Raw genomic sequence first — 26988 nt, 5'->3', positions numbered from 1 at the left:
TCCACAAAATCACCGGCTTGATCCACAAAAACACCCTGAGACATAATGGAGACCTAGAAGATGAACAGACCTATGGAACAGCTGTCCTGCCCTACATAAGAGGTACTACAGACAAAATCAGTAAGATACTACACAGGCATCACATCAAGACTGCCTTCAAAACAGACAGAAAAATAGCAGCCATCCTAAGAAACCCCAAAGATAAAATTGACCTGGAAAACCAAGGCGTATATGAAGTCCCCTGTGCATCATGCCCTGCCACATACATTGGACAGACCAATAGAAGAATAAGTACCCGCCTGGATGAACGCAAAAATGCAGTAAAAAAGCTGGAACACACTTCCTCACTAGTCCAACACATGTAAGCAACATGTCATAGCATCGACTTCAATGGCACCAAAACCCTAGCCACTATAGAAAACCCCAGCCACAGAATTATCAGAGAAGCCATAGAGATTGAAAAAAGACCTAAAAGCATGAATAGAAGAGATGATTCCACCAGACTGTCAATTATTTGGAAGCCTGCACTCACAAACAAAAAAATCTCTACACCACAAGCCAGACAAACACCTGGGCACAAACAGATCCCCCCTGATACCTCCAGCTCAAACACACCCCAACCAGGCACCCAGATGAAATCTAGCTTCCTAATAAATTATAGCCGTCCATTTACTCGGAGCCAAGCTGCACTAACTGCATTAACCGGGACGAGCCTCGCAGGCAAAGAAGAATCCGAGCGGCGGATCCGCGGAAAAGCAGGGCTCGATCTTGCAAGGGATCCGCTGGGAATCCAAGATCCCAGGAACTTGGCGTCTTAGGAGTTAGGATTTTCTGTCCCAAAGTTGGTTGGGGAGACGACGGGCAGCGAGGGAGGGAAAAAGTCGGAGGAGACACCGCTGCCGCTGCTACCGCTTCGCTCCGGAGAGAGAGGGAGGAAAGCCCGAGGAGCGCCGGCCGGGAGGATCGCTGAGCGAGAGCGTTCCAACTGTGGCTTTTCCCTCGACTTCGAGAGTTTTCCCTCGACTGCTGAGTGAGAATCTGACTTTTCCCAGGAGCGACCCAGCCCAGAGAACGATCATCTTTGGAGTCGGTGAGAGCCCAGAGAACGATCATCTTTGGAGTCAGTGAGATTCATCCCATCCTTGCAGGGCGGTAGCACTGGGAGCTGTGAGTCTGTCTCCTGAAGTTTGCAGCTAGGGTGTGAAGCAGACTGCCTCCTCCCTGCCGCCCCCATTTCCCTCTTCCCTCTTTTCTCCTCGCCAAATTGCTAATCCGGACTCCAGGAGTGATAGAAGCAGAGGTATATTAAAGCCAGGAGTAAATGCTCAATACAAATCTGAGTCTACACAGTAAAAATATAAACTGTTTGAATTTACCAGTGCAAGACGTGCCTCTTTCTCTTAAAAGCAACAAACTTTGAAAGTGTATTCAGTTAACTAGGAGGGGCCCAGAAATCTCATTCATCAAGGGAAAACAAAAACAAATAGTTTCCTGTGAGCTGTTCAATCTTTCCTTCACTCGGATAAAAACCCTTGGAACGTTGTGTTACAACTTCCTGTTTACAGAGTAATAGCGATCTGCTATTCAAAGAGCGATAAATTCCTCTCATTCAGCTGCTAGTAAAACAATTAACCCGTTCCTTGCAGACTCTTAATACTACCTCATTACCTCAAAACTTACAACTTTTCTACCTCATCACCTATATCAACGATTAGATAATCAATTTCTATAAAATATTTTATTAATGGTTTAATTGATTTATTGTTTTTAATTGATTAGTGTGATTAGAGTGTTTAGTGCAAATAGTGTGATTACTGACTAGTTTAAAAGATCAAAATTCATGTAATTTAATTGAATAGCAAAATCATTGATTTAGTGAATTTAAATGAACAGTGTGATTAATGATTAGTGTAATTAATTGATTAGTGATTAGAGTAATTAATTGATCAGGCTGATTGTTGCTCAGGAATATTATCTGACTTGAGAGATTACTGCAATTGATGGTTTGATGTAATATTGGCTATATAGATTACCCAAAATTGTTCCTTTAATTAATTCAATCAACATACTATTTTAACAATCCTACCATGCCAAAAAGAAAATCCTACGCCAAACCACAACCTAAAGAGAAGATAATCCCCACCAATGAACCACAAGACTCCTGCACATGCCTTAAATGCTACAAAAATCTAAAGGATAATGAAAACTCCATCAAATGTTCTCTGTGTAAAAAATACGCTCATCATGACTGCTTGGGATTACCTGAGCAAATGATTCAATACCTAAAATCATCCAATGAGTTTCCATATTTCTGCAAATCATGCAGACCCAAACTGGATCTGTCTGAAAGAGTTGATACCATCGAAACCATTGAAACATCCCCTACCATCGAAACCATTAAAACATCCCTCAACACCATAGTAGCATCCCTGGACGCCGTAAAAGAAAGAATATCCAACCTTGAAAAAAAAGACACAACGCAAAAACCTGAACATCCAATAGCTACAAACCACATCTCTACCCAACAACCACAATCCAATCCAAAACCCAATCCACAAATAAACACAACCCAGACAAATATTGATATCCCAATCCTCATCAGAGAAGCCGTTGAGCGTGAACGGAAACGTCCAAACGCCATCTTATTTGGTCTAGAAGACATCAATGTCAATGATGACATCACAACTGTCCGAAACATCATCAGAGATTATCAAGCATCAACCATCTCCGCTGATGAAATACTTGACATTTCCCGCATCGACCGAGAGCTCAAAAATAGAGATGGCTCTGTGGCCCCACGCTTGTGCAGGGTCATTTGCAAAAATGAATCAAGCAAACGTAAATTCATTTATACTATAAACTCACTCGCCAAAACCAACACCAACCATAAGAACCTCCGTTGCCGCCCTGACCTAACCATACAGCAACATGCCCGCTCCCGTGTACTCCGATCGAACTCAAAAACCGTCTAGACAATGGAGAGAAGGACCTGTACATTGACTACCATGCTGACTGTATCAAAAGTAAGCCACGCAACCCAATACTCAGCTTTTACCCTCAACCACAACCCTACCTCAACCCATCCACCATCACCCAAGACTAGGCACGCACGCCCCAACTACCTCAATTCCAACCACTGCCGCCTTAAATGCAAACTACTCAATGCAAGAAGCCTCGTGAATAAAATACCTGAATTTCTCATCCTCCTAAATATGGCTAACTTCGACATTATATTTGTCTGCGAAACATGGCTCAATGCATCTCTCCCGACTCCATTACCACAGTAAGAGACTATCATGTTTACCGATCAGATCGTGAAAATCGTCGAGGAGGTGGTGTTGCTATATTCTATAAAAAATCCTTACATCTAAAAAATATCCAAGTTACCCAGGAGCTTGCCCTTCCTGAAACCATCATCTGTGAACTATCCTTAAATATCACAATTCGATTCTTACTATGTTACAGAGCACCTGATTATGACATCGAACATGTAAACAAGCTAAATACATTACTAACATGGGCTGCATCCTGCCCATACCCTTTTATCCTTCTTGGTGATTTCAATCTACCTCATATTGACTGGACCCTAAATGATTGTACAACTGAAATCATACACACAACCTTCTACAATGCTATTACAAATTTGGGACTGGAACAACTAGTAACCAACAACACTAGACTAAACAACTGCCTCGATATCATCTTCTGCAATAGTTTGAATTTAATCTACGGAATACAAACTAAAGAACCCTTTTCCAGTAGTGACCACAATATGATTGACTTTTGTCTCAACATACGTCCACACAAAAATCACCACAATGATGTAATCCCCAATTGTAACTTCAAAAAGGCAACTATGATCTTATAGACAACGATCTCTCATCCCTTGATTGGCAATCTCTATTCACTGGATGCAATACTGTTGAAGACCATTACAACATATTTTTACTTGAAGTCAAAAGAGTCGTCAAACTATATGTTCCAACAACAACTCCCAAAACAAAACAAAAAAGAAGATTACCCATATCAATAAGGAAACTTCAATCCAAAAAGAGATCACTCTGGCGGAAAAACAAATCTGGTCACGTTGCCAATTTCAAAAACCGATACAAAAATTTATGCCACCAGATAAAGACCGAATGCACCAATTATCACATTAAACAAGAGGAAAACCTAAGCACCAATTCCACCCATGCTTTTTACAATTTTGTAAACAACAAACTAAAAGACTCAAGGTCCATCCCTCCCTTGATAGGACCTGATGGTGAGGACTGCAATGACGACACCATTAAAGCCAACGTCTTTAACACATTCTTCGGCTCAGTATTTGTAAACAGCAATGGATCATGCCCAGTATTTCCTAGCCGTACCACAGATAACAACAATGATCTAATACATATCGATTTCACAGAAGACAATGTTGAAAAATCACTACGCAATCTAAAACCGTCTCTATCTATTGGACCGGATGGAATATGTGCCTACTTCTTAAGAAAGCTATCCACTGCCATAGCCAAACCTCTAAGCATAATCTTTGAAAAATCTTTCAGGACCAGCTCCTTGCCTAACCTATGGTCACAAGTCACAGTCATCCCCATCTTCAAAAGGAGACCAAGCCTAGTTGAAAATTACAGGCCAATCTCCTTATGCTGCGTCACCTGTAAAGTCATGGAATCAATTATTAACCAATCCATCATCCTCCACTTAGAGACAAACAACCTACTCTCCAATAAACAATTTGGTTTCAGAAAAAAACTATCCTGTAATCTGCAACTCTTACACTGCAAAAACATATGGACGACACAACTCGACCAGGGCAAAGCAATAGGCGCAATCTACATAGACTTCTGTAAAGCCTTTGATTCAGTGGTACACGACAAACTACTCCTAAAAATAAAATCCTATGGTATCTCTGGACAACTGAATAACTGGATAGAAGCATTCCTGTCAAACAGACAACAAATGGTCAAAATCGGGAGCGTCCTATCAAATCCAGTACCTGTCAATAGTGGTGTCCCCCAGGGCAGTGTTCTAGGACCAACTCTCTTCATACTCTACATAAACAACCTCTGTGATCATATTAAGAGCAATTGCATTCTCTTCGCTGATGATGTAAAGCTGTTCAATACCACAGACAATACTGCTACCCTACAAAAGATCTTGACTATGTATCTGAATGGTCAAACAAATGGCAACTTCAAATCTCAACAAATAAATGCTCTGTCTTACATATTGGCAAAAAAATCAGAAAATAAAATACAAGCTGAATAGTCAAGATCTTGTTGATGACCCAAGCTCTGTAAAGGACCTTGGAATACTCACCTCTAATGATCTAAGTGCTAGAGCCCACTGCAACTACATAGCCAAAAAGGCATTAAGAGTTGTTAACCTAATCCTACGTAGCTTTTTCTCTGGTAATATCACACTACTAACCAGAGCATACAAAACATTTGCTAGACCAATACTCGAATACAGTTCATCAGTCTGGAACCCTCATTACGTATCTGATATTAGCACAATTGAGAAAGTCCAGAAATATTTCACAAGAAGAGTTCTCCACTCTTCTACTCGTTGTAGAATACCTTATGCCACCAGACTTGAAATTCTAGAACTAGAAAACCTTGAATTACGCCGTCTTCGGTCTGACTTAAGCATGGTATATAAAATCATACATTGCAATGTCCTACCTGTCAATGAATACTTCAGCTTCAACCATAACAACACAAGAGCACACAATAGATACAAACTCAAAGTAAACCGCACCAAACTTGATTGCAGGAAATACGACTTCAGCAATAGAGTGGTCAATGTCTGGAATACTCTACCCGACTCTGTAGTCTCTTCCCCAAACCCCAAAAAACTTTAACCTTAGACTGTCTACTATTGACCTCACCCCTTTCCTAAGAGGTCTGTAGGGGGCGTGCATAAGCGCACCAACGTGCCTACCGTCCCTGTCCTATTGTTTCTCTTATTCTTTTATTTTTTCTTATATGTACCCATTTCATGTATTCACAACCATGTATACACTTATACTTATTATCTTGTAAACAATTGGCAAATCAAATAAATAAATAAAAATAAAAATAAAAGCCTCCAATACAGAAACACAATGTTGCCAGCCAATCAAGACAAAAAAAAAAAGCCACAAAACAGACAGAAGATATTAGAAACACCAATCAAGCAGAACACAGCAAACTCCAAGACCAATAAACACAGACCAAGACTCCCAACCAATCAGGATGAAAAAAAAACCATTCTGGCACAGCAGTAGGCTAGCCCCAAATTTAAAACTGAAACAGCTGTAAAAGTCTGACTCACAGGCAGACACAATACAGAAGCCTGATGATGGCAGATGAGATTCTGCCAAACGTTGCTACAACTTTAAAAGCACAACTATAATGATGTGGGAAATTACCGAACAAAGCTGAATACCATACATGTAAGTACCTGCGAAAACTTAAGAATATATATATATATATATATATATATATATATATATATATATATATATATATATATATATATATATATATATATATATATATGAGAACACACCCCACCCAATCAGAACACAGCCAAGCCCCCACCCAATGAAGTCACACCCCACTAGCAGTTAAAAGGAAGAAGCAGCTGCAAGCTCACATCACTCTGAGAAGCACAGAGCTGAAGACACAAGCCTGAAGATGATGAATGAGACTTCATCGAAACGTTGCCTAGATACTTCCAATCTTATGCGGGAGAAAACCCGAATAACCAAAGATCCACATATATATATATGTATATGTATATGTATATGTATATGTATATATGTATATATGTATATATGTGTGTGTGTGTGTGTGTGTGTGTGTGTGTGTGTGTTGTGTGTGTATCTTTGGTTATTCGGGTTTTCTCCCACGTAACATTGGAAGTATCTAGGCAACGTTTCGATGAAGTCTCATTCATCATCTTCAGGCTTGTGTCTTCAGCTCTGTGCTTCTCAGAGTGATGTGAGCTTGCAGCTGCTTCTTCCTTTTAACTGCTAGTGGGGGTGTGACTTGATTGGGTGGGGGCTTGGCTGTGTTCTGATTGGGTGGGGGTGTGTTCTCATTGGTTGGGGTTTGGCTGTGTTCTGATTGGTTGGGGGTTGGCCGTGTTCTAATTGGCTGGAGGTGTGTTCTGTTCAGGTGGGGGCTTGGTTGTGCTCAGGTTAGTCTTAGTTGCTGGGGGATTTGAGCTGGTGAGCTGTGATCTTGCTGTTTGGCTTCGAGTTCGTGGTCGTGCTGCATCTTCATGGTGGGGGTCAGTTCGCTTCATGTATGGCTCAGAGGGGTTTGAAGTGGGTAGTGATGCAGCTGCAATGCGGCTTCTGGTCTGTGGTCGTGTCTCATCTTCTGTGTGGGTGTGAGTCTGCTTTTTACATGGAAGTGTGGTGGTGGCATCTTGTGTGGCCCTCGTGGGTGTGGGTCTGGTGTCATTCTTCATGTTGGGTACTCGTCTGTTCATGAGGGCGGGTTTCCAAATGGCTGGTAGGCGGGAGGTGTCATCTCTTTTATTCGTGCTGTGTGGGCGTTTTTCTATCGCTATGGCTTCTTTGATTATTCTGTTGTTGAAGTGTTCAGTTTTGGCGATACTTCTAGTATTTTTAAAATCAATCTCATGTCCTGTGGCTTTGAGGTGTTGGACCAGGGAGGAGGTTGGTTCTTCTTTTTTGATTGAGTTCTTATGACACAGAAGATGAGACACGACCACAGACCAGAAGCCGCACTGCAGCTGCATCACTACCCACTTCAAACCCCTCTGAGCCATACATGAAGCGAACTGACCCCCACCATGAAGATGCAGCATGACCACGAACTCGAAGCCAAACAGCAAGATCACAGCTCACCAGCTCAAATCCCCCAGCAACTAAGACTAACCTGAGCACAACCAAGCCCCCACCTGAACAGAACACACCTCCAGCCAATTAGAACACGGCCAACCCCCCAACCAATCAGAACACAGCCAAACCCCCAACCAATGAGACCACACCCCCACCCAATTAGAACACAGCCAAGCCCCCACCCAATCAAGTCACACCCCCACTAGCAGTTAAAAGGAAGAAGCAGCTGCAAGCTCACATCACTCTGAGAAGCACAGAGCTGAAGACACAAGCCTGAAGATGATGAATGAGACTTCATCGAAACGTTGCCTAGATACTTCCAATCTTACGCGGGAGAAAACCCGAATAACCAAAGATCCACATACAAATACCCAAAGATCCACATACAAATCCACATACAAATACATACATACATACATAAATTTTTGACCCAAAAGGAATTGTACATACAAATGTACTCACTCACTTGGCTTCCCTTTCATGTGAGGGATAATAAAGCCTAACATGTTTTTTTAAACAAGCCGTCTTTGCATAATGTCTAATAAAAAAGGAAATGTTACTTCATCATTAGTATAGCTAATGTAAAGTCAACTTCTCTCTCTATCCCTCCCTCCCTCCCCTCCTCCCCCTCCCTCTCTCCCCTTTCTCCCTGATCTCTCAGCCGCTTCGTTCCTCCCTCCTTCCCTCCCTCCCTCCCAATAGCATCTTGATAAAAGCAATCGGAATAATATAGGACGGTGAGTCAAATCACCAGCTTTATTCCTGTGGTGCAAGGTGACATCCAACCTGCACAATAAAATCAGTGGGTTTCATTACACCCGTTGTTTTGCATATTTTCTTTAACTGATGGGACATCTGTTGTTCTGATACAATTTTCATTCTAGATCTTATACAATTTGTTGTGGTTAACATCTGTTATGGTACAGATGTTAACAACAGAATCCTTCAGATAACAGATATCTTCTATCTAGACAAGTCTGTTTCATCTCTTTATTCTATTCATTTAATTTCTATAGCTACCCATCTCCACAAGAGATTCTGGCATTTTCTTTATCAATTTGTTGCATTGCCATCATATCCTCAGTGCCAAATATATATTACTTCAGAACATAAAAAGACCATGTGCATCTCCGTAATGCATGTTCAGGAATAAATGCATTGAAGAATCCAAATACAAGCACATATCCAACAGCATGATCTGTAAACCCTGCAGTTGTAGATATGAAGGTTCATCTAATCTGCCAAATTGTTCCTGTTTATATGTCATTCAGATTCAACAAATGTTTTTGGTACCATTATAAAATGGAATTGTGGGGAATCTATCATACATAGGAAAACTGTTGGCATTTTTTAAATCAATGTTCGCCCCAGTGAATTTCCTCCTTCCTTTAAGCAACAGTTCAGCTTGTTGGCATTTAGCTATTTGCAACTGAAACCAGCTGAAAAAATAAACTTGTCTGTTTGATGTGGGCAACAGCCCCATCTGGCGGAGAAAGTTACACCTGGTTTTCTCATTTGGATGGTTTTGAATGCTATTATTTCTTATTTTCAAAATGTTGATGTAATTTTGAAGTTTTATAATTTGGTAATTTGTTGGTTTGAATGCACAGAGTTTAGAGTTTTCTGAAGTTAGGTTTTATTTAATCAGCTTGGTTGAGCTTTTATTCATTAAACAAAATCTATTAGCAAAAACAAAATTTGCAGTTATCTGAGGACACATATAACAATGCAGAAATTTGTTGTTTCTATTATTTTGTTCCGTACTTAATCTGCACCTGAAGTTCACCCATCTGCAACTTTGCTTTCCAAAACCATGCTAGGGACAAAATTATTAAACTACAGAACTGAATGGCAACAAATGTAACCTAATTAAGAACAGTAATACTAGTGATTTCTAACCTATTTCTGCATGACAATCTTAACCACAGCAAATTGTCATAATAAATTGAAATATAAGAAGAATGGCATATATTTGGGAAAGAATGTTATGCTTTGTTTTAATGGTTGTTTAACCTGGGCTGTCTTGTTTTATTTTTTGAAATTGTTTTTATTTAATATTATATTTTATAAGCGGTCCAGAACCCATTGAAGTTGAAGGCTATAATAAACCTAAATAACAACATAATTAGAAGATGTACTTGCACTGAAGGAAAACTATCCCTGAGCTTCCAAGGAGATTTGACAACAAATTTAGGCATGATGATGTTCTCTCATTGATATCAATGGGAATCACATAGAACACTATTAAATTAAAATGAATTCTTGAATTTGCCCATTGTTCTTATCAGTTTGTTACCAGAAACACCTGTTTTTTTTCCTATTAGTCTAAAGCATTCTTACCCTCATATTATTATTTTAACATTGAGAATCATTCGGAATTTAATGTTCTTCATAATTAGACATCTAAGGATAATTAATTAGCACCTAAGAACTGTTAAAAGTAATTGAAGCAATGGTGAATAGTCAGAAAATAGATTGCAGTAACATTATTATTATTTATTTATTTTAATCCTCATCAGAAAGGTCAGAAGTAGCTAAGTGATCCACATATTAACTCAATAGCAGTAACTCCCTACTGCAAATCACAAATAACACGGTGGTTTGGGGAAGAGAGAGAGGCAAGTAAATTTTGAAAAACACATTGGAATATCATACTGCGAACTCTGCCTTTCTTGTATTTTGCTTCATGATGTTGCACACAAATACCAAAAGGCGCAGAATTTGTATTCTGAAGTCACAATGCACATTTCATTATTTTGACAAAATCTTGGCTTGCTGTAGATACTTCCGCTAGATATCACTTGTTCACCCATCTATCTCTGTTAGGTAGTTTTTGGTTTTTCATAAGAATGTACTTGGTTGAACAAAACATCATGGTTACTGATATTTGTTAAATGCTGCCAGTAATCTCTTTAATCCCACCCAGCCATCTTCCTATTCTAGTTACATCAATCTTGCCAAGTTTTATCATGTTTCTGGTTCAAGATTTGTTTCTACTTGCCTCTCTTAGTATAAAATATGTTAAAGTCAGCTTTTGGATTAGATCAGGACTTAGTGACTGGTTGTTCTTACATTTACAATATTCAAATCTATAATCCAAAGGGATATTTCTTTCTTTCTTTTCTTTGCTCTTCTCAGCATCCAGTTTCCTAGCTATTTCTTAATGCTGGAGCAGCATTATTTCAACTGCTCTGACCTTTGTTCTAATGGAAAGGCCCTTATTCTGTATGATCTCATCAAAGTTTGCTATTACTTTTCTCACTAGGATATTTTTATTTCTCCAGTGTATTATCCATATTTATATGTTTCTGAGTCCCCAGAAAGCAGAACTGTCTACCAACTTCAAGGCTTCATCGTCAGTATAGGTTTCACTAAATATATTGATTAGCATTGCTTTTATTTTCTTAATATTTAACATTAGCCTAGGTGGAACACTTTTTAAGCAGTTCTTAGTTTTTATTACTTTCAACTAGCATGATGCTGTCTGCATGGTTCAACTGCATAATGTTCACTTTCCAATTTTGATTCCAGCTCTTATCTCTTCCAAGTCTATCCTTCTCATGGATTGAAATGATATACAGTCCTCAATTTATGACTATAATTGTGAGCCCACAATTACAGTCGTTAAGTCATGACAATTGTCTATAAGGTCATCATGTGACTGGGCTTGATTTTACTACCTGTTTTGCAGCAGACTTTCAGCAAATGCAACAGTCATAAAATGAATGTGGCAGTCCTTAAGTGAACCCATTGTTCCCTGAGTATTTTTGGCTAACAAACAGAAGTAAACCCTGGTTTCCAGCAAAAACACAAAGTGTGGTCCGATGACCACGGGACTATGGGACGAAAGCCATGAATGCAGGCCAATTACCAAGGCCCAAAATATGATCTTGTGACCACAGGCAGGTAGCGGGTGGGCAGTTGTCAGAACTTCCAATCTCATCTGTAAGTACTTTTTGAGTGGTTCATCATAACTTCGGACAGTTGCCAAGTGACCAGTCATAAGTCAAGGACTATCTATTGTGTGCATCCTTATCTTGCTTATTGTCCTGTTATGGGTCACTCTGTTTCTTAGAATTTCTTATAAAGAAGAATAAGAATTTCTTATGAAGGTATCTTGTTCTTTTGTAAAGATTCCTAAGAGAGAATAATCAGATGTTCTAGCAAACTCATTAGTCTTACTATATTCTATACTCTTCACATGATCCACACAGACAAAGAAAGGCCTTGCTGAGGTCAATGAAACGAACACAATTTTTCCAGTTTTTTTGTTTCCTCTATTATCCATTTTAATATTAACTATCCGATTGAATCAGCAGTCTCCTAAAAAAAACAAACCCCACACACACAATGAAGTCAAAATGACAACGCTTTCACTATGAATCATCATACAAATGCTGCCACTGTGTATTTGTCTCTTGATATCTAACACTAGTACATGTTGTGCTGTTTGCATGATAATGTAATCATAAACTTTGCCATTTAACCCCATTGCCACCCGTACGAACATCCTGGAGTTCACATCCCTTTACCTTCCTATTTTATGTAGCATTTTTCTTTCCGTGGATTGCTCTCATCTTCTTAGTAAGTTCTTAAATAAAACTTTGAGTGAGGAATTTGTGCAACAGTTCAGTGGATACTATTGCAACTTTCTTCTACAACCCTGTTTGTCAAGTGTAGTCTTTTCAACTTCTTTAATATCACTAACTTCTATCAAAATTGTTCTGTGGTACCTATGCTTACCAAACTTACCCATTTGGCCTATTTATCTGATCTTCTTTAAAAGATCTTTAATTTTAAACTTTAACTTAAACAAAAATATTCTGCTTGATGATATTCTTGACTGAGATACCTGTCCCTGTGCTCTCTTATTTGATGTTGAAAAGCAGCATTCAAGTCAACGTATACCCTTTTTATTTTTATCATGTAACTTCTCCTATCACGAAAGCTTGTATCAAGGACATTTAGATATTTTCCTCTGAAACATTTACCATATATATATTGCCACATTTAGCATATATATATATATTAGTGTGTGTGTGTGTGTGTGTGTGTGTGTGTGTGTGTGTGTGTGTGTGGTTTTCATATTGTTTCTTATCCCTTCCCAAAGGTCTACAGATTCCATTTCACATAAGTTAAGCAACTTGAATAAATTCTTTACACTGAATGTATGCTCTGTGTTCTTTGGGTCATTTGGTTTCTTAAATCTAACCCATGTAGCCTATGGAAGTGATTGATTACTTTGTACCTCTCCGTCTTCAGTTTCTTATTATATAGTCTGTTTGGTTCCTATCAGTAGTGTCCAGGTAAAAACCATCCATCTAAGATGTTGCTTAGATGTGGTGGAATCTGGAGCTCAGTTGGGGCAAGGACTGAAAAGCTTGGCTAGCCTTGAGTCACCGATGGAGAGGAAGTGACTGTAAGATGAGCCTCCCTAAAGCTTCACAGTATTTATCTAGTAATTATGTAGTGAGTACATTAGTCTGGCAAGATTCCTGTCAGTAGACTAGTAGCAATAAACATACCACTCTGATCAACTCCTTGGGTTATTTCTAGTTCCTTATGTCTAACATTGGAGGAGGTATTAACAATAAGCGATGAATGTTTCTAAAAGTCTGCCTCTTACACTATTGCATTTAGCCAATTTAAATATCTGTTTGTCCAACTTTCACCATTAAAGACTACATCCTTTTATAAGTTTGCACCTGGCGTATCTTGCAATTCATCACAGAATTCTTCAAGAATTTCCAAGAATTCCGCTTCTTCCACACTTCCATGCTATGTTTTATTGAGTTATAGCTACATGCATACTTAGAAACGTACTTTGTGTGAATCACTGCCATTCCAATCCTTCATATGGAGACATGTCCTGATTATATATTATGTAATAATCTGGCCTAGGGTTATTGTATTTTGGGGTTTCTTATTTGTTTTGAGTTGTGATGCTTTTAGTATCATTTTCATCTGAGATGTCTCTGTGGTTTTATGCTTTGTCTGTCTTTAGGGATTTGGTGGTTTTGTGTAATGCTCAAAGTTCATTGAAGTTGGGCAGCTATAACAAACTTGAATAAGTAAATAAAATAAATAAATTTAGATTGATCCTTTCTAGCCCACCTAGGTCTCTTTAGTCTTAAGATGTCTAATTTGATAACTTTCTTTTCTACTCTGAAAAAGCTTGTTGAAAAACTTTTGTTTTGGACCAGCAATAACCAGACTAACCCAGATTCAATAGACACTAAATGCTAGAAATTTAGACAATTGATTGGCGAGGAGGGGAAATGAGTTTTGTTTTTAAAAAAGAATACTTACAAATAAAAGAAAGGGAAGTTGTAAATTATAAATTCCTGCAACTATTGTAGGAAAGAATCTGAAATAAAATAATTTTCTATATTATTTTAAGTCGTGGTGGCACAGTGATTAGAATTCAGTACTGCAGGCTAATTCTGCTGACTGCCGACTGCCAGCAGTTTGGCAGTTCGATCCTGACTGGCTCAAGGTTGACTTAGCCTTCCATCCTTCCGAGGTCAGTAAAATGAGGACCCAGATTGCTGAGGGCAATATATGCTGACTCTGTACACTGCTTAGAGAGGGCTGTAAAACATTGTGAAGCAATGTATAAGTCTAAGTGCTATTGCTATTACCTATTATCGATAAACACTTTTTCTATGCTATTATTACTCTCTGTAGAATGATTCTCCTTTTTCTAGAGAGCTCAATCTGTGTATCATCTGCAAAAAAAGTTAACACAATTGTCAGGCCTTGAATACATTGTCCTGAGATTAGGAGAAAATTCAATAGTTGTTGAGAAATTGTAAGATGCCAATTTTATAAGACAGACACAATTTCTGAAAATGAAAATGGACTTAGAGATGATTCTCTATTAAAAAAACCATTTGTGTTGGCTTATTACATATTGATAATATTGTGATATTAAGAAGGGCATCATAGCTCAGTATTAGATATTGCAAATAGCAGGTCCTAGATTTAATTTTGGCATTTCTCTCTTTTTCAAACATCAGAGAATAGGTAATGGGGGGGAATGACCTTAGAAACTTCTCTGAAATCATTCATAATGATCCTGGCTCTAGGCGCCTCTATTTTCAAGATTTAGGTCGATTGGTTATCTAAGGGCCTTTTCAATTGCCACAAATCAGTTTGATCTTGATTTGGCATGCATGCTGCATATTGGATTTAGAAAAGTCTGGTGTAATTTTTAGCCTCATAATTATTTTCTTCCTTGATTGCTATAATGACTTTGAATTTCAATATAAGTTCCTCTGCAGATCTAATTAAGTCGAATATAAATCTTTTACAATTAGATTCACCACAAAATGTTCATCTCAAATTTCTAACTTTTGTTCACAGCTGATCATATGAAATAACCCCACCAAAAATCAAGGTATTTGAGAATGTGAGAGGCCAATGGAAATGTCTATTTATAATTATATATTCACGCATGAAAGCAACCATTAGATGTTATAGTCATTGTGAGATAATCATTCATGAATGGGCTTTTTCCTAGAGTTTGCTGAATTGTTTGCAATGACATTCTCAAAATAGAGCAAAAAGTGCCCTCCCTAAGTTTGGAAATGAGGTATGAGATAGGTGAATCTTCCTTTTTCGCTACTGTTCAAATATATTGCTGCAAAAAGGGAGAATTTTCTTATTATCTTTTCCTCAATTTCTTTCAATGCTTATGAGCTGGCAAGTTCTGCAGCATGCAGCAGTCCGTCCCTAGCAAAAGATGGAGTACAACAGGGGTCCCCAACCAGCCGGTCCGCGGACCGTGCACCGTCCGAAACAAGTCCTACCGGGCCGCTGGTTGCTGGGCGCCACCATCTTTTTGATGAAAAAGTGCTTCCCGGTGAGCTTTTCTGGGTGAAAGCTCACGAAGCACTTTTTCATCAAAAAGATAAGCGGCGCGCTCGCTCGGTGAGCTTTTCCGGGTAGAAAGCCATTTCTACCGGAAAAGTTCACCGAGCGCTAGCGCCGCCATCTTTGATGAAAAAGTGCTTCGGTGAGGTCACCGGAAGCACTTTTTCATCAAAAAAGATGGCGGCGCCCAGCTGATGCCAGTACCGGGCCACGGCATAAAAAGGTTGGGGATCACTGGAGTAGAAGACCCATAATTTGCCAACTCCCATTGCCATCAATGCAAGTTATGGGGTTGTGTGGAGTTTTTGGGTACCACTTTAAGGGATTCTCTTTGCGATAGGTTGGAATAATAATGGAGAGGAGGGAGCATAGTTAATATTTCTTAAATTTGCCATTTCTTTGACTCAGAGCTGTGCAAAAGAGACTTCCAGGGAACTGTTAAAACATTATTCCTTCTTACCAACTGGACATCCTTTCTCTTCTCTTTCCTATTCTTTACTTTGTTTAATTTGATATGCCTCCCACTCCAGAAGTCACCCAGTTTGAAAAATATGGGAGGGGGGGAAGAGAGAGAGAGAGAGAGAGAGAGAGAGAGAGGTAAAACAGTTCTTTTTAAGGGCTGCTTTTTTGAAAAGGAAAAAAACTGCTGTTCTTTGATATCATTTCACCATCTTCTGACTGGTCACCTAAGTTGTCAGACTTTCAGAAAAATAATGAAATTTAAAAAAAAACAAATATTGGTATCAGTTACATAGCTTACTTAGAATTCCAGTTATTGTTAGCTAAGCTAGGGTCAGCACTGATGTTGATTGTCGTTCTACTGAACTAGTTGTGAAGAAGCTTTCTACACCTGCTCCAAGAAGAAAATGTTCTTTAACAGGAATATCCTTGTGAGTTTCTTAGTTTTGTCTGCCATATTTCATGGTGTTTTGATGTGCCTTGGTGTTGCTGGCCATATGACCACAGAAGTGTGTTTGGGCAACACTGGCTCCCTCGGATAAGAAACGGAGATGAGCATCTCCTCTTAGAGTCCGGCACAACTGCAGAAGGGAAACTTTTACATTTATACTTAATTCATGGTGTTCGATATCACCTACAAAGCCATGCATGGTTTGGGGTCTTAGTACCTGGGAGACCATCTGTCAACCCAATCAGAATGAAGACAGAATACCTGCTCCCTGGGGACTTTCCTCCTCCAAAGAGTTTGCTATTTAAAGTAGAAAGGCTCCAACACTCAGGTTCCTCTGAAGACTTTTGGAAATGTGATGGGTTTTTTTGAACACCTTTGGAAATGGAACTGTGGTAGAAATCACTGATGCCAGATCGTTGATGTCATCATTGGTTTACTTTGTCATAAGAACCTCGGTGGCGCAGTGGTTAGAGTGCAGTAGTGCAGGCTACTTCTGCTGCAGCCAGCTGCCTGGAATTTGGCAGATCAAATCTCACCAGGCTCAAGGCTAACTCAGCCTTCCATCCTTCCGAGGTGGGTAAAATGAGGACCCAAAATGTTGGGGGCAATAGGCTGATTCTGTAAACTGTTTAGGGGGGGCTGTAAAGCACTATAAAGCGGTATATAAGTCTAAGTGCCAGTGCTATTGTATAATCTTATTTTATTGTTGTACACCAAAAATTCAGAAAGTGCACCAATAGCAGAACCTCATTGGAATGAAGGGGTATATGAATTTTACAAGAAATAAATATCTTCTTTCTAGCACAAATTGGACTTGTACTTGACACAGGGAAGGAAGGAAGGCAAAAGGGAAGGAAGGAAGGAAGGAAGGAAGGAAGGAAGGAAGGAAGGAAGGAAGGAAGGAAGGAAAGAAAGAAAGAAAGAAAGAAAGAAAGAAAGAAAGAAAGAAAGAAAGAAAGAAAGAAAGAAAGAAAGAAAGAAAGAAAGAAAGAAAGAAAGAAAATATAAAGGAGCAGGTCCACTGGAACCACCTTTATTTCCATCAGTTACAGAGAAAATGCTTAATCCTCCAATCCTTCTCCTTTTGTGTATTCTGACTACAGTTCTCTAGATGCTTATAGGACATATTTCAACGTTTAGTGCACATCAAACATTTAGTGCACATCAAACAATCTATACCTAAATGGCCCATCATTACAACAGAAGATACTGGGTGAAATAAATGTTTCTACCTTGCTCTAAATCAGTATATTATAATTGCTTTAAATCAAACTATTTTTGCTCAGCAGATTTTTTTCACAAAGGATCAGTATTTCATGCATGTGTGATGCATTCTCACATTAGACCTGCATATTGCACATTGGAAAAATAAAGAGAATGGTGGGATTTGCAAAGATAAATTTGTATTACTCTCTGAGGGACTTTCAGATATGTAACAGGCAAGTCTACAGATCAATTCTGTGTATTTAGCTGTATATCAACATGAGAGTATTTAATGTTCACGACTTTAATAATTCAGGCTTAAAGTATGCCCTGTATAGTCCGTATCAATCTTGGGTTTCAAAATGTTTTGAACATTTTGTTTTGATTGGTTATCCTGATTACTTTGTACACTTTAAAATCAGGAACATGGGATTTATATAGTCAAAGATTGCCTTGAGAACCTAATACATCTATCTAAATCTGTCCTGGGAGACACAGTTTATTTAATATGCTAAAATGTTTATAAAATGAACTATAAGCTGTAAAATACAACACCTGTTCATCTTTCCAGGAGTTCTGTAATGGATAATAAAATGACACACATATTTGTGTACAACATACTGTTGTCAAAAAGAAAAAAGAAAAAAGATGTACGCTGTGAATGAGATGTACTTCACCCTATGAATGAGATGTATCTCAGTCCATTTTGGAACCAAAATAGCATGGTCAAAATAGGAGCAGGGAGCTAAGAGGAACGAATGTAGTTTGCATGTTTACCAAATAGTAAAACATACTTTCTTCAAATAGAATTTATCAGCAAGTCTAAGGGATGCATATCTGCACAGGGCTTAAGCAACAGACCATTACGTATTAGTCAGTAAATTCTTTCTTTTTATTTCATTCTGCAACCATCATCATTTGCAGCCACTCCTTATATTAGTCAGGTTGGAGTAGTTGTGCTGTACCTAGAAACACTTGGAAGGTGGGGGCAGAGGAGAGAATTCTAATAAGACATCCCCAAGTAGAAAGGAAATCACCTTCCTGAGTAAAATAAGCTTTTCACTTGTCTGCATGGATTCTACTCTTAATAGATGCTAGAGCATTCATGGAACATGTTTCCTGAACAATTGGAAGATTTAAAAAAGGGAGAGCAAGGTGTGCCAACTTAAAAGAAACAGCTATATATAAAATCTGTATTTCTGAACATGCATAGAGATAAATGAAAGTCAAGTATTGAAGCATTTCTCCCTTTTCTCACTACTTCTTCTTGTCCCGAGTCTTGTCCTCCCTTCCCTCAAAAAAGTCCATGATCCTGGACTCCTACACTCATCTGCTTTTCTCCAGCCACACATTTTACCCAGGGGTGGGATTCAATTTTTTTAACAACTGGTTCTGTGGGCCTGGCTTAGTTGGTGGGCATGGCTTGGTGGTCATGTGACTGGATGGGCGTGGCCATCTCAACATCACTCACATCGAGGTATGCATCTCCTCGCCTGGCCTCTCATGACTGTGGGGATGCTGCAATAGTCATAAGTGTGAAAAACGGTTATAAGTCACTTTTTTCAGTGCCATTATAACTTTGAATGGTCACTCCACACAAGTAAAGTACCAGCAAAGGAGGGGGGGGGAAACTTCTGCCAAGAATGTAATAAGGGTTAACAGAGAGGCAGTTTCTGTAAGCAACACCAGAATGTTTCCTTCCTGCCTTCCTTACAGGATTAGGCCAGTAATTTCTTCTAACAACCTGTTCTCCGAAATGCTTAGAATGTTAACAACTGGTTCTAGCGAATAGGTGCGAACCTGTAGAATCCCACCCCTGATTTTACCCTGTCACAATGTCTTTTGCCAATACAAGAGGGGCAGATGCAGAAGCTTTCCAAAGTAGGCTTCATTCTTGGCATGTCATTGACACCCCTAGTCAACCTGGAAGCATTGTCAGCTTGGTGGAGTGTGACCTGAAGCTGCCTGCAAAATATTTCATTCTATAGTTGGGTGGATCTCCATTCATGTTCTTGGCCTCCTAGAATTAATCAAAGTACGTGTGTATCACACAGAGGAAGAACAGATGGAGAGCACTAGAGATGTACAGCACTGACTACTTGTGGTTTCTGTGGGCTTCTTCTTCTGATTTCTCATTATCCAGCTCAAGTTCTGGAACATGGCAAATCCCAGGAAGGAAGCTGAATAGGCACACAGTGAGAAGGAGTATAATATGATGTCTATGCTGTGCAGTACAAAGCAAGCAATAGAAGATGCCACACAGAGATATCCAAGAAACAACCCAGAAGTACAAAAATGAAATATCAGAGTTTTGATAAATAAAGAAGTGAAAGAGGTGGATGTGTAAAAGGGTGTGTGTTTTGCACACCAGGACACTTCATTGGATCAAAAGAAAAATGGTTTGTTTTTAAAATGTGCTTTGAAGATCATGTGATATGATCGTGTTGCTTTTCTTCCTTTTTTTTTCAACTCCAGGAACTTTTTGACCAGTTATGATAAGGAAAGCATTTTCACCATGGACCACTTCCCTCTTTGGTATCGCCGAGCAGCTGAACATCCTCCAGGGAGCTTCATTTATAGCCTTTCTTTTGAGGAAGAAGCAGGTACCTACAATGAATTATTGTGCCTTGAAACAGATTTCAGTGGAAGCAAGAATATTCCCAGTCCTTGCTTCACCCAACCAATCGACCAATCAGTGGTGGGACCATTAATTTTCCATGAATGCAGCTCACAACTGATTTGTGCTGATTGTTTTATAGGCAAAAGAGTGTCACCCCTGTTCAATAAGCAGCTTTCTGCAAATTCAAGAATATCCCAATGCTTGTAGAGACATAAAGCCTTTCGGACTGGAGCATTTGTGGGCTATCTCGAGTCTTCTCCTTGTCTGAAGAGGAATGACGGAGAGCCAGTCTACTGACTGACTTTTCATTCTGCTATGGTTATCAACTCTGTTTCCTTGTGGAACTATCTTCACTCTACCATTTCTTCCCCAGAAGTCCAGGGAATGCCCATTTTAGCACACTTGCTTAAACTGCAACTGTACATCGCTACATCTCACCTTTGCCGTGGCAATGTAGTACTGCATGTTTGCTTACAGTGAAAAATGATCCATGCAGAATCTCTCTGTAAGGCAGCCAAGATTGGTCCAATGCAAAAATACTCTAAGGGATAATTTGTGTCACATGTTTTCATTGATCACCCAGGCACAAGCACAGCTCCCTAGTCTCAGGAAAACCTCTCAAATAGATTCCCCATCCCAACATTAGTCAACATTAAAAAACTTACCAGCTATACTCATCTGTCCTGGTGTTCAGGGTTGTGTACACAAGCCATTATCAGGTGGCTCAAGTGCACTGTTTTGGGGGTGGAATGGTAACAGCAAGTTGCATCAAGATTTAGGCCTATTAAATTAGGTTCTAGAGAAGTCCAAGAGTGCTTTTTCAGCAGGCAACTAGAGTTTCTTGTTTTTTCTTTTGAAGACATTTCTCTTCTCATCCAAGAGGCTTCTTCAGCTCTGACTGGATGGCGGGGAATGGAAGGATTTATACTCCTTGCAGACAGCAGGTCATTTGCATTCTTTTAGAGGGTCGTTGAAGCACTTGGAGTCTTATCAGTATCCTCAGAGTCACCTGAGTAGAGCTGATGGTTTCTATAGTCTGCATTTTTTCTTCTTCTCTGGAAATCCATTCTCTGGAAATCCATACTTCCACGCCATTTGAAGGATGTTCATCCCAAATTGGATAGCTAAAAGTCTATAGAGATTCTCAGTCATCTAGGTCATGGTTGTCCCAAAGGTGCTATTTCAGGAGGCAACTGGACTTTCTTGTTTTTTTCTTTTGAAGACATTTCGCTTCTCATCCAAGAGGCTTCTTCAGCCCTGACAGGATAGTGGGGAATGGAAGGGTTTATATTCCTTTTAGACAGCTGGCCATTTGCATCCTGGAACCAGGAGCACTACTCTGGTGATCCTGAGGACACAGATAAACCTCCAAGTGCGTCAATGACCCTCTAAAGCAGGGGTGTCCAACCTTGGCAACTTTAAGACTTGTGGACTTCAACTCCCAGAATTCCTCAGCCAGCTTTGCTGGCTGAGGAATTCTGGGAGTTGAAGTCCACAAGTCTTAAAGTTGCCAAGGTTGGACACCCCTGCTCTAAAGGGATGACCCTCCATAGCCTGCTTCTGTTTGTTATTCTTCCTCCATCTTCATGACACCCTAGGGGAATAATTTGGTTCCTCTATGATCTTGCAGCAGACCATGAACAGATTTGAGTTTTTTAAGCGTGAAGGTCTGGCAAGGGGATCCCACGCTTGCAAACCCTAAGGCAGCGAACACTTGTGTGTGATTGCACCCAACAGGTATTTCAGAAATGCATTCAGGGAGGGATGGAGAAGGAGAAGGCCACTCCAGATTTTGTAAACAGGAACTGCTCATTCCAGTCTAACAATCTGTTGAGCTTTCCTTAAGGTTGCATATGGAAGATGCTCAATCTAGAGCGGATAGTCAATGTACATTATGCAGAATATGCATTAAAAGGGGGTGACTCCAGGAACTTTAGATTTTAGACTCGGGAATCTTGGAAAGCCTTCTGCTCATAAAATATTATCCTTCTAGAGATACTGGATAAGGACATTGTTGATAAATAAGAAACTAAAACGTAGTGAGGAGAAAGTTTACAAAGTCTGGAAAATATATGGTGGTTAAAAGTGAATCTAAAGGTTTGTTTTCTTCTCTCTTTTTCTGCACTCAAGCACCATGATGATGGTGCATAATGCGCTAACTGTGAATCTTTTTTTGGTATTGTGGTGGGAAGACAGGTGGGTGGAGAAGACAACAACAAGGAAGGCAAAATTGGAGAGCGAAGAAGGTGAACTGGAAAATTAAAGCGCATGGAGGATTTGAATTAAAATACGTGAACTTTTTCTTGCTCTTCAATTTCCTTTTCATTTAACTTCAGCAGCTATCAGTTTATTACTATTTAAACTAGTCAGACCAATACAGCTGGATTCTAGGATTCCTGAGATTTAAAACTGAAAAACCTTGAATCAAGATTTAATGAAGTGCCTCTTCAAGATGGTTCCACAAAGCCACACCACTTTGCAGAGCTTCAGTCAACAGAAGTGACAAAACCAAGATTGATGATCTTGTTTCATACCTGACCTGACATATTCTGCTAGCTTGGAGCGCTTCCTCTGAAGTTTTATGCTGGCCAGTTAATTCTGTTATGTTATATTCCCTTAATATTCTCATTTGTCTGGTATCTTAGAAATTAAAAGTTACCAGTTCCATCAAATATTGTGGCTCCACTCCTCAAAAATAAGAGGAAACACTTTTCTTCTCTCTCCATCTTCCTGTTGTCCATAATATGGCAGCTTGTGATTGTCCATAAATTGCATAACCTTTTGGCTGGTTATTTTCAACACCCACCCACCTTCTGTAGCACTGTGGGCTAATGTTATAAACGCATCTAAAATTAATCTGCCAGCATCCTAATGTATTATTTTGGACAGGCATTTCAGGAAGAAACATTGCATAGTAATAGCAGAATGCTGATGGGAAATGCCCTCATTTGACCTCATCCCATAGGTCATTGTCCACCCTTTCTGTCTCCCTTGTTTCTGTCTATTGCTTTAGCTTCTTCTTTTCCTTGAGATCTTGTCGATTTCATTTTTCTCAGATTCTAATAATAATGGAATTTATTTATTTGTATTTATTTTATGTCAAATTTAGAAACCATCCATATAGAGTGACTCTGGGCAGTGTACAAGTAAAATAGGAAAACATAAAAACTGAATTGCTCCATTGCTGTAACAGGAAAGATATGCATGATCTTGGATTGCACCAAGGGTCTATCTTGCCTCTCACAGAACATCCCACAATATATGTTAGGACAAGAAGTCATAACATGGTAGTTGGGTGGTGATTCCTATCTGTCAGAAATGGTGTAGGGTCTCCTGCTTGGGCAGGGGGTTGGACTAGATCAGCGGTCACCAACTGGTGGGCTGCGAGAAAATGTTGGTGGGCAGCAGAGAAATCTCACCCCCAGAGCACCCCACAAAGCAATTAATCCAGGCTGCACAGAAACACAAGGCTGCACAGCCCACATGGCCCGCAGGAACCCTCCCCGCCCACTCACTCCTTACCCAGCAAACTTTCCTGCTAAAATTACTATGTTTCCTTTTTCTGACCATCATCTGTTCTGCTGTGCCGGGAGATTTAGATTAACTAGGAAGCAGGAAATAGTTGGATTTCTTGCTTTCTAGCTAAACACAGACGAACCTCCCTTAGGACTGAAGGTTTTATTATTCAGTGCAGACTCACAGCAAGCAAATTTGAGAGACTGAGCTAGCCGATGGCAGATAGATAGATCACTGAATGATTCTGTGAGTAACTCATGTTAGTGTTTGGGGATTAACCCCTAGCAGAGTATTGCAGCAGTAGTCAAGCCAGGCAGCCAAACGAGAGTGGAAGGGCCCCAGAGTATACACACACTGAACACAAACACTTCTTTGTAGTTTAAATAGTTTTTAATCCATTTAGAGTTTAAAGCATTGTCATTCAGTCCATTAAGTCATTCACAGTATTTCCATCCAGTAAGACTCACTAGTATAGTCCAAGTTAAGAGTCCTTGCAATATCTTTATCAGCCGATAAAGATATCTTCTCCTCCTCCGGTGCCTCTCTCCAGAGGAACAAACGCTGGATATTCAGCAAGAAGTTCAAACAGTAGAACAGTTGAATTCCGCAGTAAATCAGCAAACAGTAGCAGACAGTATCATCTCAGTCACAGGCACAGTCACAGTAACACAGAGGCAGTCGCAGTAAGACACAGTTAGTCGCAGTAGGCTTACCAGCTTCTAATGCTTCCTTATATTGTAACTTCTAACCGCACCCTTAATCGGCTAATTGCCTGCAGCATTGTGCTTAAAGTGATAAGCACTTAAACCATGATATCTAAGTTTTATATATTTATTCACCCAAACTATATTTGGTATCAATGTTATACCTAACATACTCCCCTTTTGGGTGATATAAATATATAATACCTTTACAATCTAATCCCATAGTTTTCACAACTCTCCTGGTGCTTAGTGGCACCTTGGGCTTTAGTAAAATTATCAGCTAAATTGTCCTCCGACATACAGTACTCTAGCTGAATCATCTTACTTCTTACAGATTGTCTCACGTTTAGGTATCTTAGATCTGTATGCTTGCTCCTTGTTTTTACTGCAATATTTGTGGCCATTTGAATTGCTGCCTGATTATCTTCATGTATAATTATAGGATAATCTACAGTTATACCTATATCAATTAACATTTGTTTATACATTATTAATTCTGTACATAACAGTGATAAACAGGAGAATTCTGCCTCCATAGTAGACAAACTTATATGCTGTTGTCTTATTGACTTCCAGCCTATTAATGTCTTACCCAGCATTATGGCTGTTCCTGAAGTCGACTTTCTAGTGTCTCTTTCTGATGCAAAGCTAGCATCTGCATAAGCACTCAGGATTAAATCACCCTTTGGTTCTAAATACAATGAATAATTCATTGTCTTTTTAAGATATCTTAATATCCTCTTAGCTGCAATCCAGTGTCTTTCACATGGTGCAGAATTGAATCTAGCCAACTGATTCACGCAGTACGATATATCTGGTCTAGACCAATTACTAATATAACTCAAACTACCAATTAAAGATTGATAAATCACCTTATCAAACTCCGGGCTTTGTTCATCAGTGTTGCTAAACTCCTGACTCATTGGAGTCTTAGCCGGCTTACAAAGCTCCATCTTGTAATCTTTTAGCAATTTGCTTATCTTATCTTCCTGAGATATCTTAAAACCTTTCCGTGTTTTCTTTATATTCAAACCGAGATACTTCTTTATCTCCCTAATTGCTTGATCTTTATTCTCTTTCCTAATGATGCTATTATTTTATTTGCTTCATCATTAGTTTCAGTAATCAATGCAATGTCATCTGTGAATAGTAATAATAATGATACTTTCCCATTTGTCTCCCTCTTAAACAAACATGGATCGGCTAAACCAGCTTTAAATCCTATATTGTTTAGTTCCTTTACAATATACTGGTTCCATTCATAGCCTGATTGTTTAAGACCATAGAGGCTTTTCTTTAACAACCAACAATCATTATTATCCTTATTTTCACTTTTAATACCAACAGGTTTTTCATATAAATAGTATGTTTTAATAGGGCATGCAAGTAAGCAGTTTCCACATCTAGATGGTTAACTATATAGTTTTTACTAGCTGCCCACACTAAAGCTGCCCTCAAGGTTACTGCCTTAAGACTAGGTGCAAACACCTCATCGTAGTCATTGGCATTCTGCCTAAAACCTTGGGCTACTAACCTTGCCTTATGGATTAAATTACCATTTTTATCTGTTTTTACCTTAAAAATCCATTTGCAGCCAATGGACTTCTTACCTACAGGTAATTTGGCATTCTCATACACTTTCATATCTCTTAATGAATTCAGTTCCTTATTCATTGCTGCATACCAACTTTCTTTTTCCTTAGTAGGATACTTTTTAATTTCTTCAACAGAATTAGGAACTTGATTAATCTGGCACACTGTGTTAGCCTGGTACCTATCAGGCGGTCTAGATACACGTGTAGTTCTTCTGGGTATTACAGGGCTTACAGGAGGACTTTGTTGAACTACTACCTGTTCATCTTCCTCATCCTGTTCAGCTATTGAATCTGTTTCTTCCTTTATGGGCACTATTTCATCCTGTATTTGTCTCTTTACTTTATTTTTAAAGTTACAGGGATAACTAATGGGATTTCTATAGGATTCAATAATTACATCTTTATTGGCATCCTGTTCTAATTTCTCCCATCCTTCATGTTCTAGAAATTGGGCACTAGCACTACATAACACTTTAGATGTGCCTTTCTCCCAAAATCTATATGCCCTATGGTTTGCCTGATAACCAACGAAGAAAAATCTTTTAGCTCTATGTTGCCCTTTTTTTTTTGAGTTGTGCAGGAATATGCACCCATGCTGGTGCACCAAATGTGTGCAGGTAACTTAGGTCAGGTTTCCTGCCATGCCACCTGGTGAATGGTATTTCACCTGTTGTTGTGTTAACAACGTTGTTCAATATGTTATT

The 26988-nt window shown here is 39.2% G+C and overlaps 1 protein-coding gene across 1 annotated transcript in view; it reads left to right on the top strand.

Moving 5' to 3' along the window:
• CACNA2D4 (calcium voltage-gated channel auxiliary subunit alpha2delta 4) overlaps window positions 1-26988 on the top strand; it is a 196418-nt gene that overhangs the window by 72041 nt on the left and 97389 nt on the right. Inside the window, exon 26 of the mRNA XM_087968608.1 lies at window positions 20325-20452. Within this exon, the coding sequence (XP_087824734.1) occupies window positions 20325-20452 (128 nt within the window). The remainder of the gene's footprint in view (window positions 1-20324; window positions 20453-26988) is intronic.

This window comes from Notechis scutatus, chromosome 6, assembly GCF_049901735.1.
Source record: "Notechis scutatus isolate UNSWTSFEM ecotype Mainland chromosome 6, rNotScu1.2, whole genome shotgun sequence".
In the NCBI taxonomy this organism is placed as follows: domain Eukaryota; kingdom Metazoa; phylum Chordata; class Lepidosauria; order Squamata; family Elapidae; genus Notechis; species Notechis scutatus.
This window is presented reverse-complemented; position numbering and strand designations above follow the sequence as displayed.